We start from the raw sequence: 23,329 nt of genomic DNA, 5'->3' as shown, positions 1-23,329 counted from the left end.
TATTGTTCTATAAGCAGTGCTAGTTGAAGGACTGTTGTCTACACATCTTTATTACATAATGTATCTCATTGGCAGTGGTTCGGGTGAATGAGTAAGGCTCAGAGGTTACAAGGGACATGTGTGGTTATAGATGCTAACAAAAAGTGGCGTAGAAATCAGCTAAAATTGTTTCTTTGTTATAAATGCAAAAGATGCTATAAAAACATATTCAGGGTAAATTCCAACAAAAAGACATGTCCGGCACTTGCAAATATGGTTCCCAAGATATCTGTTTATTTAAGCAGTTAATTTTCTTATTTCTGTAAATACATAGAAAACCTTTGCTAGTTTTACTGGCACTCTTTTAAATACAGCTGTCAGGCGTTAACAGGATTCGGAAGGAACATGTCAGCAAAGCAGAAGAGGCAATTCACCTCTGAAAAACTGTGTGACATTGCAAATTGGATGTAGTAAATTGAAGCTGTTTTATACAGCACTGCCATGTGAAGTATAAATGAACGTTGTCAAGGCCGCAGCAGTTAGATTGATGCTTATTAACAACCAACAATTCAATAACACGTGTGTCTGTATACAGTGTGCTGAATATGGAAGGATGCTAAAATCAAGATAGACGTGGAGCTTTTGCTTTTTGTCAGCACACACAAAACAGATATTTGTTGTGATTTATTATGTTTAGTCTGACATCATTATGACGGAGTCGTTTTGTACATCCTTGCAGGCATTTCATAAGCCGTGCATAAATAAAACTCTATAAAGAGATTAGAGTGTAAACAGGAGATTATTGCATATGAACAGATATTTGCTTTTGATCTTCTTTTGTGGTAAGACATTTATTTATTGCTCTTCAAATATGTGGATAGTATTTGTAAGCCCTGATGAGTCTGTTTTTATTCAGAATGTGTATCCAATGATTTATTTTGCAAGACGTTAGTTTTATGTCTTTTTTTAAGTAAATGTATTGAAAAACCACATTTATTTGGTTTCTTGTGTACAGTGCTGTATCATTTGACACGATTTTGCTACTGCGCTGTTTTGCTGTTGTAACCTTTAAAGCGCAGGGCAATTGCGCCCTCTACTGTTGAAAACGTAAACTTCACACATCTAATGTAATGATGTCATAATGTCAGCTATGGTTCACACTTTTCACCACCATATGTATTCGTTTCTATATCCTTTCATATACGTATTTTGTCTTTTAAATGTTGGATAGCCTACGTGTCTGTAAAATATCGAGTTTGTAATGTAATGGTATGTTCATATGGTCTGATAATTATCATATAAAATGGCATAAAAGAGGTGTATCTTCATTGTTAGTTTTTTCCTATATTTTTGCTGTTGAATGAAAGGAACCACCCAAATGAAGAGGCTGATGCCGTAGGGAGAAGGTTTCAAATGATGAATGTATCCTATGATTTAAACGCTCTTAGTGAGCTTAAAACGCTCTTAGCTATTAACATCTTTTGTAAACACAGCTGATTGCAAGAGACATGTTTTTGTACATCTATTATTTATTTATATTAACAGCAGATACAAACTATTAACTTCAGCTTGTCATTGAACTGTATTTGATAGCCACAGCCAGCAAATGGACCTCCACACAATCTTTTTAAAGGAACAGTTCACCCCCAAATAAAGGGCGATTCACGTTTCGCACTGCTTTCACTGTATTCCAAAAAGTTTAGTTTTTATGAATGATTTATCCGTGCACACCATTATTCTTTAAAATACATTTGCTCTTGTAATCTTTAATCAGAAAACGTTAAGCTCCTCCCCCCTCTCAACAACACCTCATGACGTCAGCAACAATCCAATGGCCAGGCATTCTTTAGTCCTACCCTGCAAGCCCAACTTACAACAAATCAAACAAAATGAATTTTTTCTTCCTTTCGGAAGCCGTTTCACTCGGATACGGAAAAGAAGTCAAAGTTTGCAACTTCCGTTTCACGGGGGCTTTATTGTCGTATCGATGCTCGAGTCGCACACTATTTGAAAAGACGCAAAATGTGAATCGGGCTTAACTCGCCCTCAAGTTGTTTCAAATCTGTATACATAACTTTTCTATGTCGTGCTGAACAGAGATAAATATATTTGGATCAATGCTTGCAACCTAACAGCTTGGCCACAAGTTACTACCATAGTAGGAAACTTCTTTGTAAAGGTCTTTGTTCTGTTGAACACAAAAGAAGATATTTTGAAAAATGTAGGAATATCATTTCTGGGGCACTTTTGACAACCATTGTCATTTTTCCTACTATGGAGGTCAATGGGAGTCAAGAACCTTTTGGTTACAAACATTTTAACAAAAACATTGTCTCGGTTCATCGGCACAAATACATTTACAGATTTAGAACAACTAGAGAGTAAAAAACTACATTATATTAGGCTTTTAAAATATATGTGGATATTAAAAACGAATGGTTAAATATAAGTGCATCACAATTGAATTAAAATGCATGACTATTATTTTTATCAGGCAAGATTTACTTTATATTTGCATTTCATGTGTTTGGATCCATACAGAGGAAACAAATAATAAAACAAAGACAGCACCATCATGACTTCTTTCTTTTTTGCCTTAATAAACAGCTGGTTAACAATCATAACAAATGTAGCAAAACGAAAAGGGTATTGCTTAATAAAAGCCTTACATACAGTATATATAGCTTTCTTAATATGAAACATACACAAATTAATGCTCATTTTGCTATATAACCCTAAAATATGTCTGTAAATTACTCAACATACAATTGTAATAACTTGGTATTTGGTATTCAGCTGTGTACACAATACTAAAAACAGAATTAGAACAGGAAGAAAACGTTATGTAAAATGTATATGGCATTTGTCTGTATTTGAATAATTGGCTAAGATAGTTTTTTCAGCATAGAAGGCTACTGTTGAACTAAAAATATAGTAATAAAACAGCATGAAATGTAACGTGCACCGCATCAGCAGATAAGCAAAGTAGGTCAAACATGCAAGAACATAATAGAGTGCAAGTTAAAGTTATGTGTAAGATGGGTATAAATCGTGGTGTGGCTTCATGTCCTCTGTGGCTTATAAAGATCTGCAGGCGTTCAATCGCTTCCACCGCACAGCTTCAGCAATATCTTTTTATAGTCTCCTGAGGTGTCTCCCTACAATACAAATTTCATTATTATTTTATCACATTTTGCATTAGAAATATGGATATTTTCTATTTTTCAAAAATGTGATTTGTGAGTTCAATTTGTGGGTCTGTTACCCATGTACTCACAGATATGGCTGTATAGAGAGATTTCCCATAATTCTTCATGTATGCCTGACGAATATCCAGCATGTCAACCTCAGAGCGGCTTACCATGATACGGATCAGAGTTCGATCCTTTGTTCCCGCCCCCTGTGAATATACATGAACAAATATAATAAATGCAAAAGTTTCAGGCAAACTTAATTTAAATGAATGCAATGTAAAAGTGATTCTGCCTATTGGGAAGCAGAACTCGGTTATATTTAATTTGTAAAGCGAAAAGGGTTCAAATTCCATAAAAGATATTGTAAATTCAAAGTCTTCGATACTTGAACGTTTATATAAAATTATAATTAATATTTTTATTAAATTATATTTTGTACAAATTATAAGGATTGCAGTCATGCCACCAGGGGGCGCTGCATACTTCAACACAGTCTGTGGTAAACTGTCCTTAAAACCAAATGACTAATGTTTGACACAAGTAGACGTGATATGTCATTAAGTCCCTGTCACTTTGTAGTCAGTACATCTCATCCACGCTGAGAAGCATGTGTCTTACCCTCATGGCCTTGTAGAGTCTCTCAGCGAAGTAGGCTGGTGTGTCCTTAATGCATTTCACTGCAAACAGAAGAACATGTTTAGACTCACCATGCACAATTACCCTGCGGCTATTAAGCTCTGTACAACCGAGCAAGCAAGACACATCTTGAACACAAAAACCAAAGACATTCATTTAAAAACCAAAGTCGTTTACAAAGAAAACCCAGATTGCTCCTAACAGCATATTGAAACAACACACCTTTTTATGAGAGATAAAAGAATGTCATGCACTATGACACAGCAAGCAAGACAAGTCAACTACTGTATGTGTTACAACACACAACTAAATGTGATATGGTACTCGTAACCGCATATTTACCCTATAACAGCATTATATTGGCCAGCAGAATAGAAAGCAAGTTAAGAAATACAGTTATGACGTTTCTAAAGGATATGATGTCATCACAAAAGATCATAGATGACGGATCGGAAAGCTTACCGACGGCCAGCATGCCACTCTCGAGATCTCCAGACATTTCCCTGTCAATGCTCTTTTCAATGTCTCTACCACACATGTGCTGGTACTCATTAAACACTGTTAACATAAACACAAAACAACATCTTTTAACACACCGACTAATGTTTATTAATCTCCATCCTTTTGCTCGAGGCAGTGGATGTGTTAAAATGACCATTTGCTGACTAATAATTCGTTAAAAATAGGAGATGGAAGGAGACTTGAATATAAATACCTGCTCTCAGGTGAGCTTTGCTACGAGCACACAGGATGGCATTGAACTGAGACTCATCTGTGCCGACTTTATTTTCCCCGGCTTGATACAGATTCTGCAACACAAACAGCATATCAAGCACTCTTAAAAGCATCACAAACACATTTTTAAATTAGGGCTGTCAGACGATTGATTGCATCCAGAATAAAAGTTTGTGTTTACATAATATATATGTGTACTGTTGTGCATGTTGATTTTGTATTTAAAACAACATACACATACATGCATATGTTTAAGAAAAATATACAAATAAGTAAACATTTCTATGTAATTTAATTATTGGTAAATATAAATAAATGAGGTCTGTCAACATTAACGTGTTAAGAGTTGAGTCAGTGAATCTCTGTCAGACAATGCATCAGTATTAAGTTCTCTTTCGTGCTTGAATGAACAAAAACACAAGATGTCAGAAGGCCCGTTTTGTCAAGCATTGTCGTAAGAACAGGTTTCAACGTGTTCAATTAAATCCTAAATGAATGCAAAGAGTTGTGAGAATGGAAAAATGGCGTCAGATCTGCGTAGAGCGGATGCGGTGGTTCTAATGTTAATCAAAGAACAAAAGTAAAGAGGAATTAAATGTGTTTTGTAGCTTTAATTCTGTATTTAATTTAGGATATAGCATTTAAGACTGTAAAGTGTTTGAGAACTGTATATTTCCTACTTGTTAGCCATGATAGCACTCAATCATACTGCACTTCAATGTTAAATGGCTGTAATTATATTTAATATATACTAGACTTTTGCAGAACTAGTATCAGAATGTTGCCTTTCATTCATAAAATGATGTTGAAGAAGTCTGTTGCTTATAGAATGTAAAAGTTTACATTTACATTAATGTTAAGTTAATGTTAATAAAAAAAATGTAATCGATTGACAGCACAAAAATAAAGACATGTAAATATTTCCCAAATGTCTATGTGTGTATGTGTTTATAAATATGCACAGAACACTTACATATATTATGTAAACACAATCTCTTTTCTGGATGCGATTAATCGTTTGACAGCCCTAACTAAAATATAAAAAAACGTATTTAATAGTTACCTGGGCATCCTGTTTGGCGACTGATATATCCACAGTCTCACGCTCATCTCGGTTACCCTTTAAAAAGACAACATCTTAATTTGTATTTCACCACAAAAAAAGAACACATCTAAATCCAATCAATTAAATCACACCAAACAATGTGTACCTGAGCAAGAGCGACCAGGAGTCTTCGGAAGTGTCCGGATGTGTCTCCGATGATGGAGTCCTCTAGTGTTTTCTTATACTCTATAAGAAGAAAGCAGACCATCAGCATTCACTACACATTACTGTTCAATTAAAATGCACATGACATGTAGCAGTTGTCTGATTGGGAAGTAATCAGATCTGTAATTGCCGAAGGAAGGAATAATACGATATGATTCGAGTACGCACCAGTTTTGTAGATTTGATTGATTTCTCGGATCTCCGCGTTAGAGCGAGAAGACAAGATTTCAATTATACAGGCCTCGTCTGTTCCTGCCCCCTGTGTAGTGACATAATCAGCAAATTACACCCGTGTTACTTACATATCAAAACATATGACTGGACTGTTCTATTATCTGTGCTTATTAAAGAGACAGTCACCTAAAAACAAGACTATCATTATTTTGTAAAGAATTTTTCCAAAATGAAAAATTATAAAATGCAGAGTACACAAGCTTAAAGGTCCAGTGTTTGAAATATAGCAGCATCTAGCGGTGAAATTTTTAATTGCAACCAACGGCTCACTCCACCCCTCCCTTTCGAAACACTAACTAAGACGTCTTCTTGCCAAGAACAATACAAATGTAGGAAACGCTCTGTAGAGCAGTTTGTCTGTTTAGGGCTACTGTAGAAACAACATGGTGAATTCCATGCAAGTGGACCCGCAGTGTATGTAGATAGAAACAGCTCATTAAAAGAGATTTAAAATATAACGATAAATGTTCTTAGGTCTTTAATCCCATTCTAATTAATAGTACTGAAGTGCTTTGACAAACCTTGATGGCTTCTTTGATCTCATATGCATCAAGCTGAGATGGAGTCATCAACATGGCCAGCACCACCTTCTCAAAGTTTCCTGAAAGCTCAGACTTCAGATCCTTAACCAGGTCCTGTAAACACAGCGTATGAGAACGATTAGTCCAGCTCGCCTTAAAGTTTCACAGAAGCATTTCTACATTTTCTATTCAATTTTTGCAAGCACACGCCCTCGATTCCAAAACTATAAATGTAAACACACTGCAGTGAGGTGAATGGAAAAGAAACCAAAGTGACAAAGCTAAATATGTTTCTATGGAATATTGAACCATATGGTTTTTAACCCTTTTCTGGAAAAAAACAAGGTTTAGCCTCATCTTAACAAACGTGCATGAAACCAGTTGGAGAACAACTGCACTTTCAGGCAAATCTGCTAAATCTTCTCTTCTCGCACAGCAAAATCTAAATGCTGTTAAATCTGTGTCATGTTCTTTTCAGGAAATGACCATTAACCATCAGCGCCACTTCCTTTCCCAAAAAAGATGCATCCGTTAACTCCTCCCCTTCAACTGTCAGTCTGCTGTCAGTACCATTTCAAAATGCAACAGATGTTTTAATACATCAACAGCAACAGCTGTTTTTACACATCCAATCGCAGTGAAAAACACAAGCCACGCCCACATTTTTTTCTAATTTGTCTCAGAATATGGAAGTGAAAACGTTCACAACTTCTGGTTTACTGGGAGTTGAAATGTTTCACTGTAAAAGCTTAGTGTGGTATATTTCCTCTTCTGTGTTACTTTAACGGGCGGGGTCATTGTAGCTAGTATTGTCTTTATGGCCTAAACAAAGCTCTCGGTCTCAGTGGTGTGTTCTAGGGAAACCGCCATTGCAGACCGAATCTGCAGAATATCAAGCAACCTAAAAAATCTGCAATAATCTCCATTACCTTTCCATAAGCAGTCTTGTATGATCTCAATAGTGGCACACGCTGCTTGTTTGAGCGACTTCCCAGCAAATTAATGATAGCTTGTTCATCCGTGCCTGGTAAAACATGTGCATTTCAATTACTAGCCTGTTTTAAAGCTCATAATGTTTACAAATTAGTCACTTTCTTAGAAAGCTCATTCTGTATGCCATGTAAGAACCTTTAGTATTTGAACATCACAAAGGGATCAAACTTTACAAGATGAATAATAAATGTGTTTCCAAAAGAACAAAATTTCTCTTTGTCCTGAGGGTAAATTAACTTTCGATTTTAGGAAATAAAGCTGAAAACCAACCAAAGCCCTTCATGGCTTTCCTGAGGACGTCTGCATCTTTTAAAGGGTCAGCACCGGGGAAGTCTGGGATGGTTCCTCTGAATCCACGCTGCAAATACAAACGAGTGAGATTAATACAACTGAAGAAAGTCCAGAATTACATAATGAAATAAACAGCTTACATTGATAGCTGGAGCGGCCGGAGTGCCTCCTCCGTAACCTCCTCCATACGCTGGCATGGACGGGTTGGGAGAGGGGTTGCTGGGATAGTTAGGCATGGACGGATTGGGTGAAGGCGCATTTGGGTAACCTGGCATCTGCTGGCCCGGTGCTGGACCTCCGGGGTAGCCCATTCCTGGGTTTTGGGGCATGCCACCTCCTGGCTGAGGGTACACGCCATAGGGTTGGTTAGAGGAGGGGGCAGGTGGACCCCCGTGTTGGGGGGCGGGATAGCCACCAGGCCCTTGAGAAAACATGGCGGGATTTGGAGCAAATCCACCAGAGGCGGCGATCTGATTTGCCTGTTATGGAAAAATGGGGCGAGACAAAATGGCAAAAGCAAAAGCGAGCGTGACAATTAATACAATTAGGACAGAAGAGCTGATGCTGCAGGCATATATGAACATGAACAAACAGCCTTGAAATGACAACACAGTCGGGAAAAGAGGTGATTAAAGCCAGGAAAAGGAGATGAGACTAATAGTGAACAAGTGTGCATTCATAGAGAGATCTGTTTAGATAGTGTGGCTTTCAACTCAAACATTTCTGTTGACTTAAGCTACTCTCACCGTATTGCGTGATTATGTTACCGAGGAGCTGTTGCGTAACATTTGCACAATGAAACAGTCCGAGCGCTTCTCTTTGTGAACCTTACAAATGATTGATGAAACCATATTCTTTATCTTAGAAAAAATATCTGTAAACAGCTAAAAGGTCAAATATAGAAACAAAATATGTTTGATGTTAGATGGAAATACTGAAATCTAGAAAGTTCACTCGCATATAAGCATTATAATCCAAATTAACACACGATTCAATTAAATCACAGCAAATAATACATTTAAAAATGATAACATTTGTATTTGTTTACCCAAGTAAAAACAATAGGCCGCAGACAAAAACAACACCCCATCTGAAACATCAAGGCAAACCTTTGATTTACTGTTGACCAGGAGCCGTTTAAATTACAACAAATATACAAAAAGAGAGTAAAACACAACCATTCTTTTGCAAAATACAACTTGTAACAAACATTGAAACAAATTCCACAAAACAAGCAATATGGCTCAACACTGTTCCAATAGTTCGTAAATGGATCCACACTTGTTCACATTTCCTTCTATCTGTACATTTGATCACAAACACATTTTACAGAAGTGTTTGCATCAGTAAACCGAGCGGGATCAAATCTTATGGTCAAAGCACATTCTGATGACAGACAAATTAAAAGAGATAATGTTACGCTCACAGGAGCACGGTTTTGGTTAAAAGCATATCAAGGAAAGATCTGATACGGCTTTAGCACGGGCTGTACATTTCATGCTGAATTATCATGAAATCAAATAACCTGCATATGATAAGAATGAGCATCATTGATATTGATTCAGATTATGCATTATATAATTATTAAAGAAACATACCATTCCTTGGATATTGCTGGCATTGAATCCAGGATTCGGCAAATTATTCAAACCAATAGTAGGCATTCCTTGTGTACCGGAAGAACCCCAACCCCCTATGAATGTTGTGCATATACAAACAAATTAGAATAAATAAATCCATAAAAAATAAATAGTAAGATTTACTTCATTAAACTTTTATGTTTTTGTTATTTGTGCCCAGTTTTTTTAAGTAAATGATTACTTAAACACTGTGTGAAATAAACTTTACAAAACAATTTTAAGAAAAATGTAGGCCTACTTTAAAAATGTGGGCAAAACTTTAACACAAAAAATAAGAAATCCTATAGTTGTTTTGTAGATTGCACATCTAATGAGTTGGTGGCATTCTACATTTTTAATAAAAAAAAATTTCCTCATTTTTTTATATAATGTTATAACGTTGTAATAACTCATTCAACCAAATGGTCTTATTCTTATATGTAACACCCACTTTCCAATAGATTCCCAATGGATAAATTCCTACCCTACGTTTTCATTTCATTTAGAAATAATTCAGATGAATATGAAATGCTATTTCATGTTGACTTTAAATAAAATACTGTTCATAGAGGAAACAGGAAGCATTGTGTATCTACTGTTAAGTAAATAATGTTCTTGTTCCCTGCTCTACCCAGAGGGCCGTGCGTTGGCTTGTAACTACATTCACAAAACGCATTTCTGTTCTGAGCCGGTTTTGACATAATACGGTGTCCCTCTCTGTACAATCTAGAGCAGCTGGTTTTTATTATGGTAATAATAAATGCCAGGTAAATGCCTGCGCTAAGCTTATGAATATTCATTCTTCACTTCAAAAGAACTTCCTGCTACACGCTGATCTATTTTTAACAATATTTATAATCAGCACAAAATCCTCTATGTCATGCTGAGGAAACCAAATGCAAAAATGTAATTACAAGCCAAAGCCTAAGCGTGTTATTCTAAACAAAGAAATACTGGTAAACAATGTAGTTGGGTGTATTGTTTGTACACAAAACATATTTTGTGTAGGAAAAAATTGCTAATTCAACCGACTATGGAAAATGTGTGACACACTAGCCAACAATGTGGACCTCGCCTCCAAAATGGACATGTTATGAAACACTAAGTGTTTAACGTAATCCATGTGATCTGTGACACACAAACCACACACACAACACTGGGCCCCTCAACAGAAAATCCCTTTAGTGACTCACACCAACAACCAGTGCAATGCTGGGACACTAGTTAGTGTACGATCACACTATGCCATTTTCCAGTGGCTCCACCTCAAAATTCCACATCACTACGGTAACCCAAGTCAAATGCTATTCATGTTGGTTTTAATGAGTATACGTACCGCCTTGATACCTTAAAGGGACAGTTCACCCAAAAATCAACATTCTGTCATCATTTACTCACCCCCGGGTTGTTCCAAACCTGTTCAAATTTCTTTGATCTGATGAACACAGAGAAAGCTTTTTGGACGCATGCTTGTAACTAAACAGTTCTTGACTACCATAGCAGGAAAAATTACAATGGTATTTAAAAGAGCCCAGGAACTGTTTGCTTTCCTTCAAAATATCTTCTTTTGTGTTCAACAGAACCAAAACATTAAAAAAGAAATATGGCAGTCAATAGTGGCCAAAAACTGTTTGGGTACAAGCATTCTTCCAAATATAATTCTCTGAGTTAACAACTTGAAGACGAGTAACTGACGACAGATTTTTTTATTTTTGGGTGAACTGTTCCTTTAAAGCATTTCAAATGCAAACTGCACTGTGAAGTACATTGAATGAAAGTGCAGTGCACACATATGGTAATCATGTACCTAGATAACAACGCACCAAAGGTCCTTTCCTGGTAAAGCGACTCACCTGATGGCAAAGTAGGATAGGGCCCTGGTTGACCAGGGTAGGCACCTGCACCTGGCTGACCAGGGTAGCCACCAGCACCTGGCTGACCGGGGTAGCCACCAGCACCTGGCTGCTGCGGGTAGGCACCAGGTTGGGGAGGATATCCACCCGCCTGCGGGGGGTACATTCCAGGTTGGGGAGGGTAACCACCAGCTGCGGGAGGGTATGCCCCTGGCTGAGGTGGGTATCCACCGGCCTGGGAAGGATAGCCGGCCTGGGGAGGGTAGCCTGGATAGCTCATTGTTGTGTCTGGAAAAAGTGTTATACTTATAAACATTTTGAATGCGTTTAATAGCCACAATTTGAAGGCTCATTGAACAGTTCAGTTCAGGTAGCCAAAGAAATCTAATATGGTATTAAAATAAAACATATTTTTAAAAACATTTTTAGGAGATACCAAAGATCCATTAGGCCCTAATAACCTAACAACCCTTTGAGTTTCTATTTGTTGCCGTCTCTGCTCCCAAGTACCTTGAATATCATTGCCAATGGTCCCTTAGAGCAGTGGTTCTCAAACTGTTTCGTTGTAAAGTGAAAGTGACCTATTTGTCAGTTATGGTGAACCATGTGACCTCTGTATTTAACCCATCCAGAGAGTAGTGAACACACGCACACCCAGAGCAGTGGGCAGCTATCACTGCAGTGCCCGGGGAGCAAGTAGGTGTAAGGTGCCTTGCTCAAGGGCACCTCAGTCGTTACCTGCCGGCCCTGAGGATCGGCAACTTCGGTCACGACTCTCTTACCATTAGGCCCCCTTTGTGTATAGTGCATCGATTTGGGGCCCCCCATATTAAGACTTATAATTTTAAACTTTAGTATTTTAATTGAATCAAAAACATATTCAGCTTTAGAATGCTGGAACATCAATTATTTTGGCTGGTGGTCTTACTTTTCTGATGTTTGATTATATAAAGTATATGATAAATGTCTATAGTATAAAAAAAGCCACAAAATCTCTGCCCCCCCCGATCCATCTTGGGGCCCCCAGTTTGAGAACCACTGCCTTAGCATCTCGATAAGCAAACAACGCGAAATGTAAATCGCCCCTTAGAGAGCTTCACAGCACAAATACACACTGCTATCCATCTTATAACATCAATAAATGAATACAGTCTATTTATATCTTTAAATCATGCTGTACTTTAAAAGGTAAACTACAGTAATATGCCTTGTATTTTACTAACTTACTGAATGCTTTTGATAAATGATATTCTTCTATCAAGTCATGAGGAAGTGGAAATACAGAGATTGTTGTTACACAGACAGGTAAACACAGGTAAAAAATACCTGATGTAATACAAAACAGTCAGTATATGTGACTCAGTCTATGAGATTTCCACAGTTGTTTCACACATGAGCTCGTATAGTTTTGCAGGTTTGGTCAGAGAAGCATCGCTTTATCCTTTGAGTTCAAATCTGTGAGAATAAAAACGGACACTTTGCTACTGTGTTTAACACTTAACCTGAGATGGCGGTCTACCTGTGGCGGTCTACCAGGTTTACCTGTGGCGGGGAAAAATGAAGCATAAAATCCACCGTGCTTCAGGTAACCAACACATAACCTACAGTATACTGCTGAGGTTTGTTTTGCATTTCAAATAAATGTAAAATGAAGAAATATGTTTCATTTCAAAACCATAACTTACTCGTTTTTCCTTCTAAAATCACTGCCCAGATTTCTCATCCTTTCCTTTGAAATGCAAATATATAAAGCCGTGATGGAAAGTAGTGGCCACACAAAATCAGGCCTGACATAATTTCAACAAACATTAACAGTAAAGTGAAAGCCGTTCTCCGAAGAGTTCACGTTTGGTGGAAACCCTGGAAATGCATTACGTAAACAAAGCTTAAGACTTCTGAAGGTCTTTTGTAAATTATCTTCTCGGTAAAGAAAGATAATGGTACATAAGTTATGTGGATGACACAGGACAACAGGAACAGATAAGGTGTAAAAGACTATTTACAAAATTATTCATTGACCCTTAGAGGATGGTTTTATTATGTTATTATTAACCTGAATGAGGCGCTGTGTAGTTGTTTATTTAATGTGTATTATAAATTCATATATGGGTTTGTGGCCATGGAAACGAATACCAATGTATTTGAAAGTAAAATATGCATACGGCCTTATCACCTTTACTTAAAGAGGGAGTGGCTGCTCATGGCACTTCAATGACTATAAAACTAACTCATACAATACAATACAAACAGACCTTTAGAGATGGACTCCACTTAATAAAAGCACCACACATGAAAATGTGACAAAAATGCACGTTTTGTTATTGCACATATGTTTGCCTTTCTCTAGTGTGTTACTATGACTGATTCATTTATCCAAAGTTGAATAAGATGCTGTTAGAGCACTACTTTGTGATATAATGGATAGACAATGCATGGTTTCCTAGCTTAAGCAAAGAAAATCGTATTCTTTCTTTTAATTCATTCTGTATGGGCGAAATATGACATGTTGTTGACAGGTTTCATGAGTATTACCCAACATAAAAGTCTTGGCAAAGTATTGAAGATTCAACTTTTTATCAAGGTTTCTGTCAGTGATGTATAAAGTACCTAAAAGCAATTGAGTAAAAAGTACAAATATCTTGCCAGAAACTTACTTTGGTAGAAAGTAACCTTTTAGAATATGGCTTGAGTAAAAGTCTTAAAGTAACAGATAAATATTGTACTTAAGTTTCAAAAGTACTTTTTATATTACATCTACTTAACTATTTAAAGTAAAGTTGAAGCAAAAGTTGTTAATAAAAATTTTTGGGGCATAAAGATAAAAAATGGTGCTTTCATTGAAAGTCTCAAGTTTATCCGGAAAAACGTGTTGCCGAATTGCTAAACGATCAAGTACAAGTTCAGAAACCACATCTTTATTACTTTACGTTATAAATTATAACTTTATAAAGGATAGTTCCCTCCCACCCCAATATTATCCCTCTAAGAGAACAACTTGGAACAAAATCTGGAAATCAGTCTGTCGTTTCCTTACAGTACTAACCCAGTCATTATAATTCATTGAAACTGAAAAATATGCTGTTTATCTTTAAAAGAAGCATCAAATCTAAACCTTGTGTTAAATGCGGAGAGCACATTTTAGCACTTGCACATTGAGCTTTAACCAATGATTGGTTCTGCATTGTCATTTTCATGGTGACCGTAAAGCCTACTTGTCTATTTCAGTTCTGTTTCTATGCTTTTATTTTCTAGGAACGAACATGCTTAGGTGAAATCATAATAAAAGTATACATTTGTGAGACTTAATAAAAGTACAGATACTCCCCAAAATGACTTAAGTACTAGTGTCTTTACTCCGTTATATTACAACACTGGTTTCTGTTATTATTGTAGATTTCTTATAGAAGAGTATGTTTAACAATAAGAGGAGAAACCATCATTTATAACCAACTATTAGTCAAATAGGCCCTGGCCGCCTTTTTTGGGCCTGAATCAAATGCCACTATTTAGGTTAACTCAGCACCAAAATATGTGCTCATGCAGATTGGCATACTGAAAAGTTGTTGTTTGAGTCTTACTGCACCAAAGTACATAAAAAACAAAATGGCTTATACGTGTCCCCAGCCCCTGAAGTACGTTACTAACATAACCATAATGCCACACAACAGTACACGTAACAGCTAGATCCTCAAATGTATAAAATACGCGAGGATTAGCGTTCGCAAATGCGATAATAAACCACGTGAACTAAGCGTTAACCCACCATATCGATAACGCGCTTAAAGTTATTTCTGGGTGGAGATTTTGAAAATGCTAGCTGGAAGGCTACGGGACCTTAAAGTAACTCGCTCGTATGCGTTACGTTCGGGAATTAAACACACAAGCAGACACATAACAGCAAACGTAACCTCATATAATAAAAACACATATAAATAGACGCTATGCAGATTAAAAAGAGTAAGTTACTTACAGAATAAGCGACGGGTTGGGCTTTCCGTCACTTCCTAGGTACAGTGTACCTCTCTTCTGCGTGAATGCGTGCGTGTGACACGCATGTAATATTTAAATCGGGTGGGTGGGACTCATACTTTCCGATAGGCACTTCACTCTTTCCATGACTGTTATTACATCAAACAATCTTTAACTGAATACAGAACATGTGACTCTTTCATATACGATGACGACTCGTTTGTTGATGAGTGACGCTTTACTTTTTTCCACCAGGTTTGTCATTGTGTTTCAAATCTGCTGTACGAAAACAAGAGAGCGTGTCTATACTTGTACGTTTTTTTGGGGCAGATTTGTGTGATATTAAAACACTTTCTATTACAACGGCTATGGGATTATTCCACTGGGTGGGTCTAAATTTGGAACTGTGCCCGAGCAGTACACGCCCTTAAACTCGACCACACCCACCCCGTGCCTATATGACGTCCATGTATGGACGTGTGTATTTTTAGCAGGAAAATTGAAGTTCGCCTGGAGTTTTAGTTTCGATAATAAAAGCTTTAAATGCGCTTAGATGAAACACAGCATCAAAAAAGAATCGCAGAAAAGCCGTGTCTGGATTTAACAACGTCCAGCATTGTATAACATGCACAACCGTGGTGATATGTAGGCTATTTATTTAGATGTATATCGTTCACCTCTATCGTAGATTTTTCTTAAAGTAGCCTACAAAGCACCTTTTTCAAAAATGGGATTTAACAAGGGTAAATGACTAATTGTAAATAAAGTACATCAATTAAAAAGGCCACATAGAATTCAGACACATTTTTATAGTTCAATCCAATTCCATACTATAGTCATACTATTATAAAATCATATTTATTTTTATATCAAATATACAAACAGGTAAATCTGTTCAAATATATGACACAAATTATTTAAAATTAAATAAAGCGTATACATTAAACTATAAATATTTCTAAAGATTATCAGCAGATTCTGATATCTGTGGTATAACATGAGACCCTACAGATAATACGGGGACAGCAGTAGAGTTCCTCGCTGGTTGGTAAGTCAAGTAAACACCAAATGTCACCTAAGAACAAAAGCAAAGAACAGTATTTTACACAGATTAAACCTTTATTTTATGTTTTCTTTAACAGAAATCTGTAAACAAAAACAACAATAAGAAGTTTTGTTTTAGAGACCTTTCCACTTCTGCATTCAGAAAGAGACCTGAGGGGTTCCTGGGTTCTAGCTGCTGATTTCTGGTCGACTCCAATCATCTGGCAACGACCACATCTTCCCATTACCTAAACACAACGAAAAACCTGATATAATGTGCGCTTTATTTATCTTCCTGGTGTTTATGAGAGTGTCTGTGAAAGCATATGTTTTCACCTGAAGCTGTGAGGCTCCTATTGTTAAATGGGACCAACTCTCCTCTACAAAAGGCTTCTGTCCAGAGATAACAAGATTTGCCCGGAAACGCTGAACAAGACGCTCCACATCCAAACATGTGTCTTTATTCTCACTGTCCTGTCTATAACATGCCAACATTTAAAGAAACATACCCAGATTCATTAGGCTATACTTCATAAATGCATATATGCATTTGATGCATTAAAAACGCAAAAAACTCAATTTTAAAGTCACTGCACCATAAATAATAGGGCTGTGCATTATTGAGGGAAAATGCGATATGCGATAGCATGCTAAATAATGCGATATTCAAAACGATATTTTTAAATTTAAATTGTATTCAAATATATTGTATTAAGAAATTATATAACCAACATATATTTCACAACTTCTGAAAGTGAACAGCCATGTTTTATTGTTGCATTAAACAAATCTGACATTTTGTAAACAAACAAAAATAAATAAAAAAAAATTCACTTCGCAGCACCGATTGTTGATTGACTTGAGTCAGAGCAAGCGCACGCTATCATACGCACGCACGCACGCACGCACGCACGCATATCCCAACTAACATCCGCTTGCCAGAGAGATACTATACTATCCACATCGACCTTAAACTTTGACCATATATAACTTTTCGAAGAATAAAATAGCTCATTTATCGCAAACCATCGCGATATGCATATTGCGATATGCACGTGTGGGATATTTCGATAATTTTGAAATATTGCACAGCCCTAATAGATAATCACATTTGGCAGCAGAGATTATAATGTCAGAATCACTTTACTGCATAATAAGGCAGTGTACTAGTAATTTGTAGCCATTATAAGTAGATTGTATGAGTATACCGCTTGTCAATGTGTTGCTGTAGTATCGACACACTAGCTCTGTTTATGAGCAGAAACTGAGCCTCGTTCACCAGAGAGAGAGCGGTGAGGTTACTGTCCCCTGCTGGGTAGAGAGACATCATTCAAGAGAAATTACTTCACATTACAGAGTATTAATAGAGTTAAATGAATGAGACAATTGCTACAGTGAGAGTAGAGAGCTGTATAACCAAATGCGCAGAGCTCATATAATTGTTTTGGGAGGATTCGATGCAAAATATTAAAACTAATTGCAGACTTTGTAGGAAAATGTAAGAAGCAATCCGTAAAATTTAATTTGTGATTCTTCTTCCAATGGGCAAAAGTACAAAAATATTAAGACAATTATCAATGTCTATGGGAACAAAAAACCCCAATGCTTATCCTTTAAATTAAACAACTATATTATAACACATGATATCTATCATGTCATGGAATAAAAGCTTCACTACAAATACGTTGTGATAGATGATATATACAGTACAAATACCTTTTCGTCTGCAATTTTTTATTTCATGCATGTCGTCAGGACTCTGTCTCATAAGGCGACAAGGTTTGCCGAGAAACTCTGAAAGCCACGCTGAAACTTCCTCACCGCAATCCACGGTCTGTACACTACACCAAAGAGAGATTCAACGTTAAACTGTTCACTTAAAATGTAACTACTGCAAGTTATTGTAAATATAACATGTCCATCAGATGTAATGTTTCTAAATAATGTCATATGAAACTCAATCATTATATAAAAAGCTCAATAGAAATAGAGATGTTCATACCTGTCACCACAAACTTTGCTGTGGGATGTCCTTAACCCTGAATTCTTTACACTGGGCTCTAAGGGAATGGCAACTGGTTCCAATCCTAAGGAGGTAATACGTCCTTGTTTAATACAAATACTGTTGATCATTTTAAATTTGCCCTTAACAATAAACACCAACAAATACATTTCTTCAAATTTTCTGAGAGCTTTACTCCTCCTACAAAGTAAAAATGAATATATGTGAATATATGGATATACTGTTTATATATATTATATATAAATATATATATATAAGAATATACCGTATAAATCACAATTTCATGATATTACTTTATCATTTTAAAAGCAGCGGCGATGTGTTTTATTTTGTTAGATTTTTTTATCAAAAGCAATGAACAGTGCATTTAAGTTAAACTTTTGATCAGTTTGACTTTTAGGGGCATCAAACACATGATCTTGGGGTTGCTAATGCTATGCTATACCAGCTTTATGAACAGCTTTGTGTTAAATTGCTGGACAGAATACGGTATGTCTAACCTGAGACCTTCAGCTGTAGTGTATTAGAAGCCAGACAGATGACAGGTTGGACGAGACACAGTTTTGGCTCTCGTTTCTGGCTCAGACACACTCCGTTCTCATTCACAACCATCCATAAACGGTCATACAGTAAACCCTGTGGTCCCAGTGGCCATTCTCCCACCTGTTACATCAAACACAATAACAGAGTACTTTGCATGTCAACTGACATCATTAAATTAAAGTGCTTATCATTCTTTCATTGGTTAAACAACACAAGCGTAAAAACAGGTGTGTGCTTTTCTTACCTCAAATGAGGCACATGATTTGACAGGATAGATGAAGAGATTAGTTATTGTATGGGTACTGCCATTCTTCTCTCTTTCTTTGGACACATCCTCTTCAGATGGCACTTCACTGACAGAATGGACGGTAACTTGGTCATTCTCATGTCCTGCTTGCCCATTTGTTATTGGCGTTGGGTGAAATGATTGGGATGATGCTGTTATATCTACTGGTGCTGATGTCATCAGTCTTCCCAGTCTCTCTTGATCTAGTGTAAATGGTTTGTCCACAAAACAGTTCACAATAAAACGAAGAAAGTTCTGACAATCCTCAAAACTGGACATGTATCCAAAAGACACACGGATGGACCCTGTGGGACGTCCCTCAACTACATCGATGTTGTCTCCACACACGTGACCAGCCTTGAAAAGAACCAAAGTAGATTACATTTAAAAGGCCTTGTTGAGCAACATGAACGTTTTATTTTTACTTTCTTTGCCTTCTTTTTATGACTTTATACCTGTAAGTTAGTCTTTACATCTTGGTTGCTGATAGCCAGATAATGTTGACATGCACCTGTGTTGCAGAAACAGCCTGTGCGAACATGAATGTTGAAAAGACTGGCCATTTTGTCCACCTGATGCAAAACAAAAGCACAGTCGACATTTTCAAATTCTTCTAGATGTATTCTATAGACATATGGTGGCGTCTCCACAATGCACTGTTAGAAATTATTCTATATTTTACAATAAAATAAAGTATCTTTATTTATATATTGTACTGGTTTGCTTTCTCAATGCAGCTCGTGATATAAATATGGGAGAGATGGACACTGACCAGAGAATATCCAACTGTTCGTCCATGGCAGTCCAGCAGAATAAAGTTGAGGATTGCACCCTGTTCCACAATATTCTGAAACTCATTATCAGAGAGAATCTGTGCCACAGGTTTGCCATTGCTATGACGCAGACATGAGAGCACATTATAGGTGTAGCGTGCCAAACCAAACGTGTGAAGCTGAATGTTGAGCATGCTTCCTAAAACCCCAAAACATTCATGGTCAAAGCTAGAATAGGCTGTAACCGTTTCACAGAGATAAACTAAAAATGTATGAACCTGTAAGCTTTTTAAGTGTCTCAAAACCATGATGAAGGGAAATGATGTCAAGGAAGGCAATTGTACCATCCTCAAACCTGATGAAATTGGGAAAAAGATTATTATACATTAAAGAAACTGTGACAACCATGATAGTTTCCTGCAATTTCTCATAAATTACCTGCTAACAACATTTGGCCTTGGTACAAAATACTTCTCATCCACAAGATACGCTGCTGCTGTTCCTCCACCAAAGTAACTCTTTCTCAAGATCTCAGCTGTTTCATTCCTAATCAGCAAGGCTCCGAGTCCAGTCGGAAAGCCGAACATTTTGTAGAAAGATATCGGCACGAAGTCGGCAGGATGCTTGGTGAGGTCCAAGGGTGAGCAGCCTACAAAACAAGCAGCATCCAGAAGAACAAACCATCGACCGGCGTGCTCACATGCTGGAAAGAGCTGTTGAGATTGAATTCCTTTCACATATCTCAGGGGATATTTCCTGCCGGAGAAGTTACTCTGTGCCGGATAGCAGAAAAGATTAGGGGTGGAGCTCCCCTGTTCTTCATTTGTTGATTTCTTGATTCTGGCTTTAGCTTCCACTTCAGGATGCTGGACGGGAACTACGGTAACCCCCTGAAGAGCTGTCGCGCCACGAATGCCGACCACAGACGTGTGGTTGTCGGTGAGGTAACAAAACAGACTTCCAGGCCCATCGGTCGATGCAGATTTCCAGGGGAAGGAGTCAGCCACTAGTTTCAGTGCTGCGGTACATCCAGACGTGAATATCACCGAGTATTCATCTGGAGTTGTGTTAAAATGTTCCAGGATCCTGAAAGAGTACATTACAAAGAGAAATGAATCATATTCATTCGTAAAAATGCCACAAATAAAATATTTCAATGTTATCAAGGTTAAAAAGCACAAAGTGGCTTACCTGTATCTGACACTTTCAACAGTGTCATGTGTTAGTCTGCTGCTGGGATTGTGACTGTGAGGATTGCCTCAAAAGAAAAAGTCGTCTCTAAAGTTTAAAAGAACTAAAGTTTGCAGTGCAAAAACGGTTATGATATAGACCACTTCGAAAGACGTAAACAACGTTGGTGCAGACGTTTCGACAAAATACAACTTACACAACATATATAACAGAATCAAAATATTAAACGAATGTCTTTAATATTTATTGCTGCTGTTCTTCTCAAACCACATATCTCCATATTTTGTTTTTGCAAAAAAATCATTATTATTAGTCGCCCTATATGTTTGTGAATGGGGTTTCCTAATATCGAACCAATAAAAAGTAAAATGAGTTTTATTTCTTGAAAACCAGGACATCCAGAAGTACAGCGACGATGTACGGATGAAAACTTTCATAATAAAAAAGATAAAAACTGAAACAGGAAGTGCCTCTACACCAGTGTTTTACGTCATCTTGCTAATTGGTCTTGAAAGGCATATTTTTCGAGTTGGACGTGAAACAATTATTAATTGGAGAAAAGGACTTACCATAAACATTTCTAGCTATATCCTCATGAAATGCTTTAATGTGAGATTCGGGGAATAGCGTCGTCCCGGCATGATCAAGATACGTTATACCTTACACGAGAGACGAAAGACTGTTAGATCCTTGTAATACCATCAATAAAATCAACAGAGGGCGCTGCTGCATTCACTACAGATTATAAGAATTCAGACAAATTGAAAGTAAAAAAGCAGGACAACAGGCCAACGCGCTTTCTCTCTGAATGTTTGAGAAAAACATCGCTTTTTGCAAACCGTGCATGTTTCACTCTTAAATACTTGCGACAAACTGCATAATAGATTGTATATATATAGTCGTACTGTTAACGTTTTGAAAATAAAGCCCACAAACACTTTCATTCATGACAAAAGCCGACTGTAAAGTTGCTGAGCGGAAAAAGTTTGATGCCTTTTAAACTTTACCTTTGACTCTTTTAAATTCCCGATCGATCAGCTCTTGTTGATCACCGCCGTAACCATAATGTTGCCAGAACGCGCTAAAAGCCTCAAAGCTGCATAAGTCTCCCAGAGACAGATTCTCCATATCTCTCATGTCAGAAAAGAAATGACCTCCCTCTTTCGCGAATCTTATTCACATCTCACCACGACCAATTGATGTAAATGTTTGAAAACAAGAACAAAGTCCAGTTGCTGTGTGACTGGAGACTATCATTGAGACCCCATGACTTGAAAAGCTATTTTTAACACCATGCATTTTTAAATAAAAAGTGCGAAGAATTGTCACACATAATTACTTTTTCATTTCATAATGATGAAAACATAAATGCTTTATCTGTGTATGATATGAGTTTCTGTCAAAATAGAAAAAACATGAAGTAAAATATATACCACTAATGAAGAGCTACAGATTTTTTTTTACAGAAGTACTACTATGGTTTGAAGTACATTGCATTGGATGTAAATGCCACGGTGCTATTAAATGATTTGGACTGCATATAGGCTAAATAAAAGTGCTATGGTTATATTATCTACCATCCTTGTACCATGGTGCTGCCTTATTACATTTTTGACAAGATCATTGATCCACTACGGTGTACTTTGGTTAGAAGAGAGATCAAATGAAACCCTTCAGAATGAGATCTGTGGGAGGTGATATAAATATAGGTATGTGATGTATCTGTGAAAAATATATGAGTAAGGCCATGCCACAAGAGAGCTCAAATAGGAAAAAGCTGTCAGACTCGTGTCCGGTTAGTTATAATTGCACTAATACTTATTGAAAGCATTCTTCTTGTTGTAACTGCACATGACTCAATAGACTCAGTATTTCTTAAGTTTTTAAACTAAATCTCACTGTGACTGTGTGTCAAGTTCTACCGAGTCTTGATTTTACACTATTTATCACCGCTTATGCTTTGCATATGAGAAGAAGATCCACAGAGACTGTTGTTCATTTCCATCCCAAACAGTCTGAAGTGATTAAATATGCTACTCGACTCCTCTAATTCATTCACTTTGATATTTTGCTGCCGAGCGGAGCGCATGTTTTTCTGTTAAAGGGATGCTTTGTTTTCACAGGACTTTGGCCTCATTAGAGAGAGGAGATGCTGGCTGTGTGGAGGAGGGGGAA

At 37.1% G+C, this 23,329-nt stretch overlaps 2 protein-coding genes across 4 annotated transcripts; both read right to left on the bottom strand.

Annotated features, from left to right (window-relative positions):
* Positions 1 to 1,495: 1,495 nt before the first annotated feature.
* Positions 1,496 to 15,723, bottom strand: anxa11a (annexin A11a). Of its 2 annotated transcripts, none has more exons than XM_079473120.1 (15): positions 15,296 to 15,723; positions 11,326 to 11,613; positions 9,452 to 9,546; positions 7,994 to 8,332; positions 7,833 to 7,920; positions 7,499 to 7,593; positions 6,570 to 6,683; positions 5,983 to 6,073; positions 5,756 to 5,835; positions 5,608 to 5,664; positions 4,525 to 4,618; positions 4,272 to 4,367; positions 3,792 to 3,850; positions 3,257 to 3,379; positions 1,496 to 3,137 (listed from the first exon to the last, which is right to left on the bottom strand). In XM_079473120.1, the coding sequence occupies exons 2-15, from the start codon at positions 11,603 to 11,605 to the stop codon at positions 3,078 to 3,080; spliced, it is 1,671 nt and encodes a 556-aa protein (XP_079329246.1). In that variant the 5' UTR covers positions 11,606 to 11,613; positions 15,296 to 15,723; the 3' UTR covers positions 1,496 to 3,077. The 2 variants fall into 2 exon arrangements, with proteins under 2 accessions (XP_079329246.1, XP_079329247.1); XM_079473121.1 differs by having other exon boundaries at positions 7,994 to 8,194; positions 15,296 to 15,534.
* Positions 15,724 to 16,084: 361 nt separating this feature from the next.
* Positions 16,085 to 22,344, bottom strand: mocos (molybdenum cofactor sulfurase). 2 transcript variants are annotated; one of them, XM_079472847.1, is made up of 15 exons: positions 22,162 to 22,344; positions 21,724 to 21,813; positions 21,155 to 21,221; positions 20,402 to 21,049; positions 20,242 to 20,318; positions 19,963 to 20,162; positions 19,646 to 19,762; positions 19,149 to 19,547; positions 18,862 to 19,024; positions 18,341 to 18,425; positions 18,055 to 18,179; positions 17,547 to 17,649; positions 16,675 to 16,816; positions 16,482 to 16,586; positions 16,085 to 16,369 (listed from the first exon to the last, which is right to left on the bottom strand). In XM_079472847.1, the coding sequence occupies exons 1-15, from the start codon at positions 22,289 to 22,291 to the stop codon at positions 16,253 to 16,255; spliced, it is 2,568 nt and encodes an 855-aa protein (XP_079328973.1). In that variant the 5' UTR covers positions 22,292 to 22,344; the 3' UTR covers positions 16,085 to 16,252. The 2 variants fall into 2 exon arrangements, with proteins under 2 accessions (XP_079328973.1, XP_079328974.1); XM_079472848.1 differs by having other exon boundaries at positions 17,547 to 17,646; positions 22,162 to 22,341.
* Between the last annotated feature and the right edge of the window lie 985 nt (positions 22,345 to 23,329).

This window comes from Barbatula barbatula, assembly GCF_947034865.1.
Source record: "Barbatula barbatula genome assembly, chromosome: 14".
NCBI lineage: Eukaryota > Metazoa > Chordata > Actinopteri > Cypriniformes > Nemacheilidae > Barbatula > Barbatula barbatula.
Note: the sequence above shows the minus strand (reverse complement) of the source record. Positions and strands in the feature narration are given on the sequence as shown.

Bases quoted from the DNA above. Each gene is read 5' to 3' on its own strand.
- anxa11a (XM_079473120.1), bottom strand. From the start codon at position 11,605: ATGAGCTATCCAGGCTACCCTCCCCAGGCCGGCTATCCTTCCCAGGCC. The intron at 9,547-11,325 runs GTGAGTCGCTTT...CAACATTCATAG, and splicing joins CTATCCTACTTTGCCATCAG to GGGGTTGGGGTTCTTCCGGT. The intron at 4,368-4,524 runs GTATTTATATTC...TTATGTTAACAG, and splicing joins CAAAGCTCACCTGAGAGCAG to TGTTTAATGAGTACCAGCAC.
- mocos (XM_079472847.1), bottom strand. From the start codon at position 22,291: ATGAGAGATATGGAGAATCTGTCTCTGGGAGACTTATGCAGCTTTGAG. The intron at 21,222-21,723 runs GTAAGTCCTTTT...TTTTCTTTTGAG, and splicing joins TATAGCTAGAAATGTTTATG to GCAATCCTCACAGTCACAAT. The intron at 16,370-16,481 runs GTCTCTAAAACA...TTTTGTTCTTAG, and splicing joins CTGAATGCAGAAGTGGAAAG to GTGACATTTGGTGTTTACTT.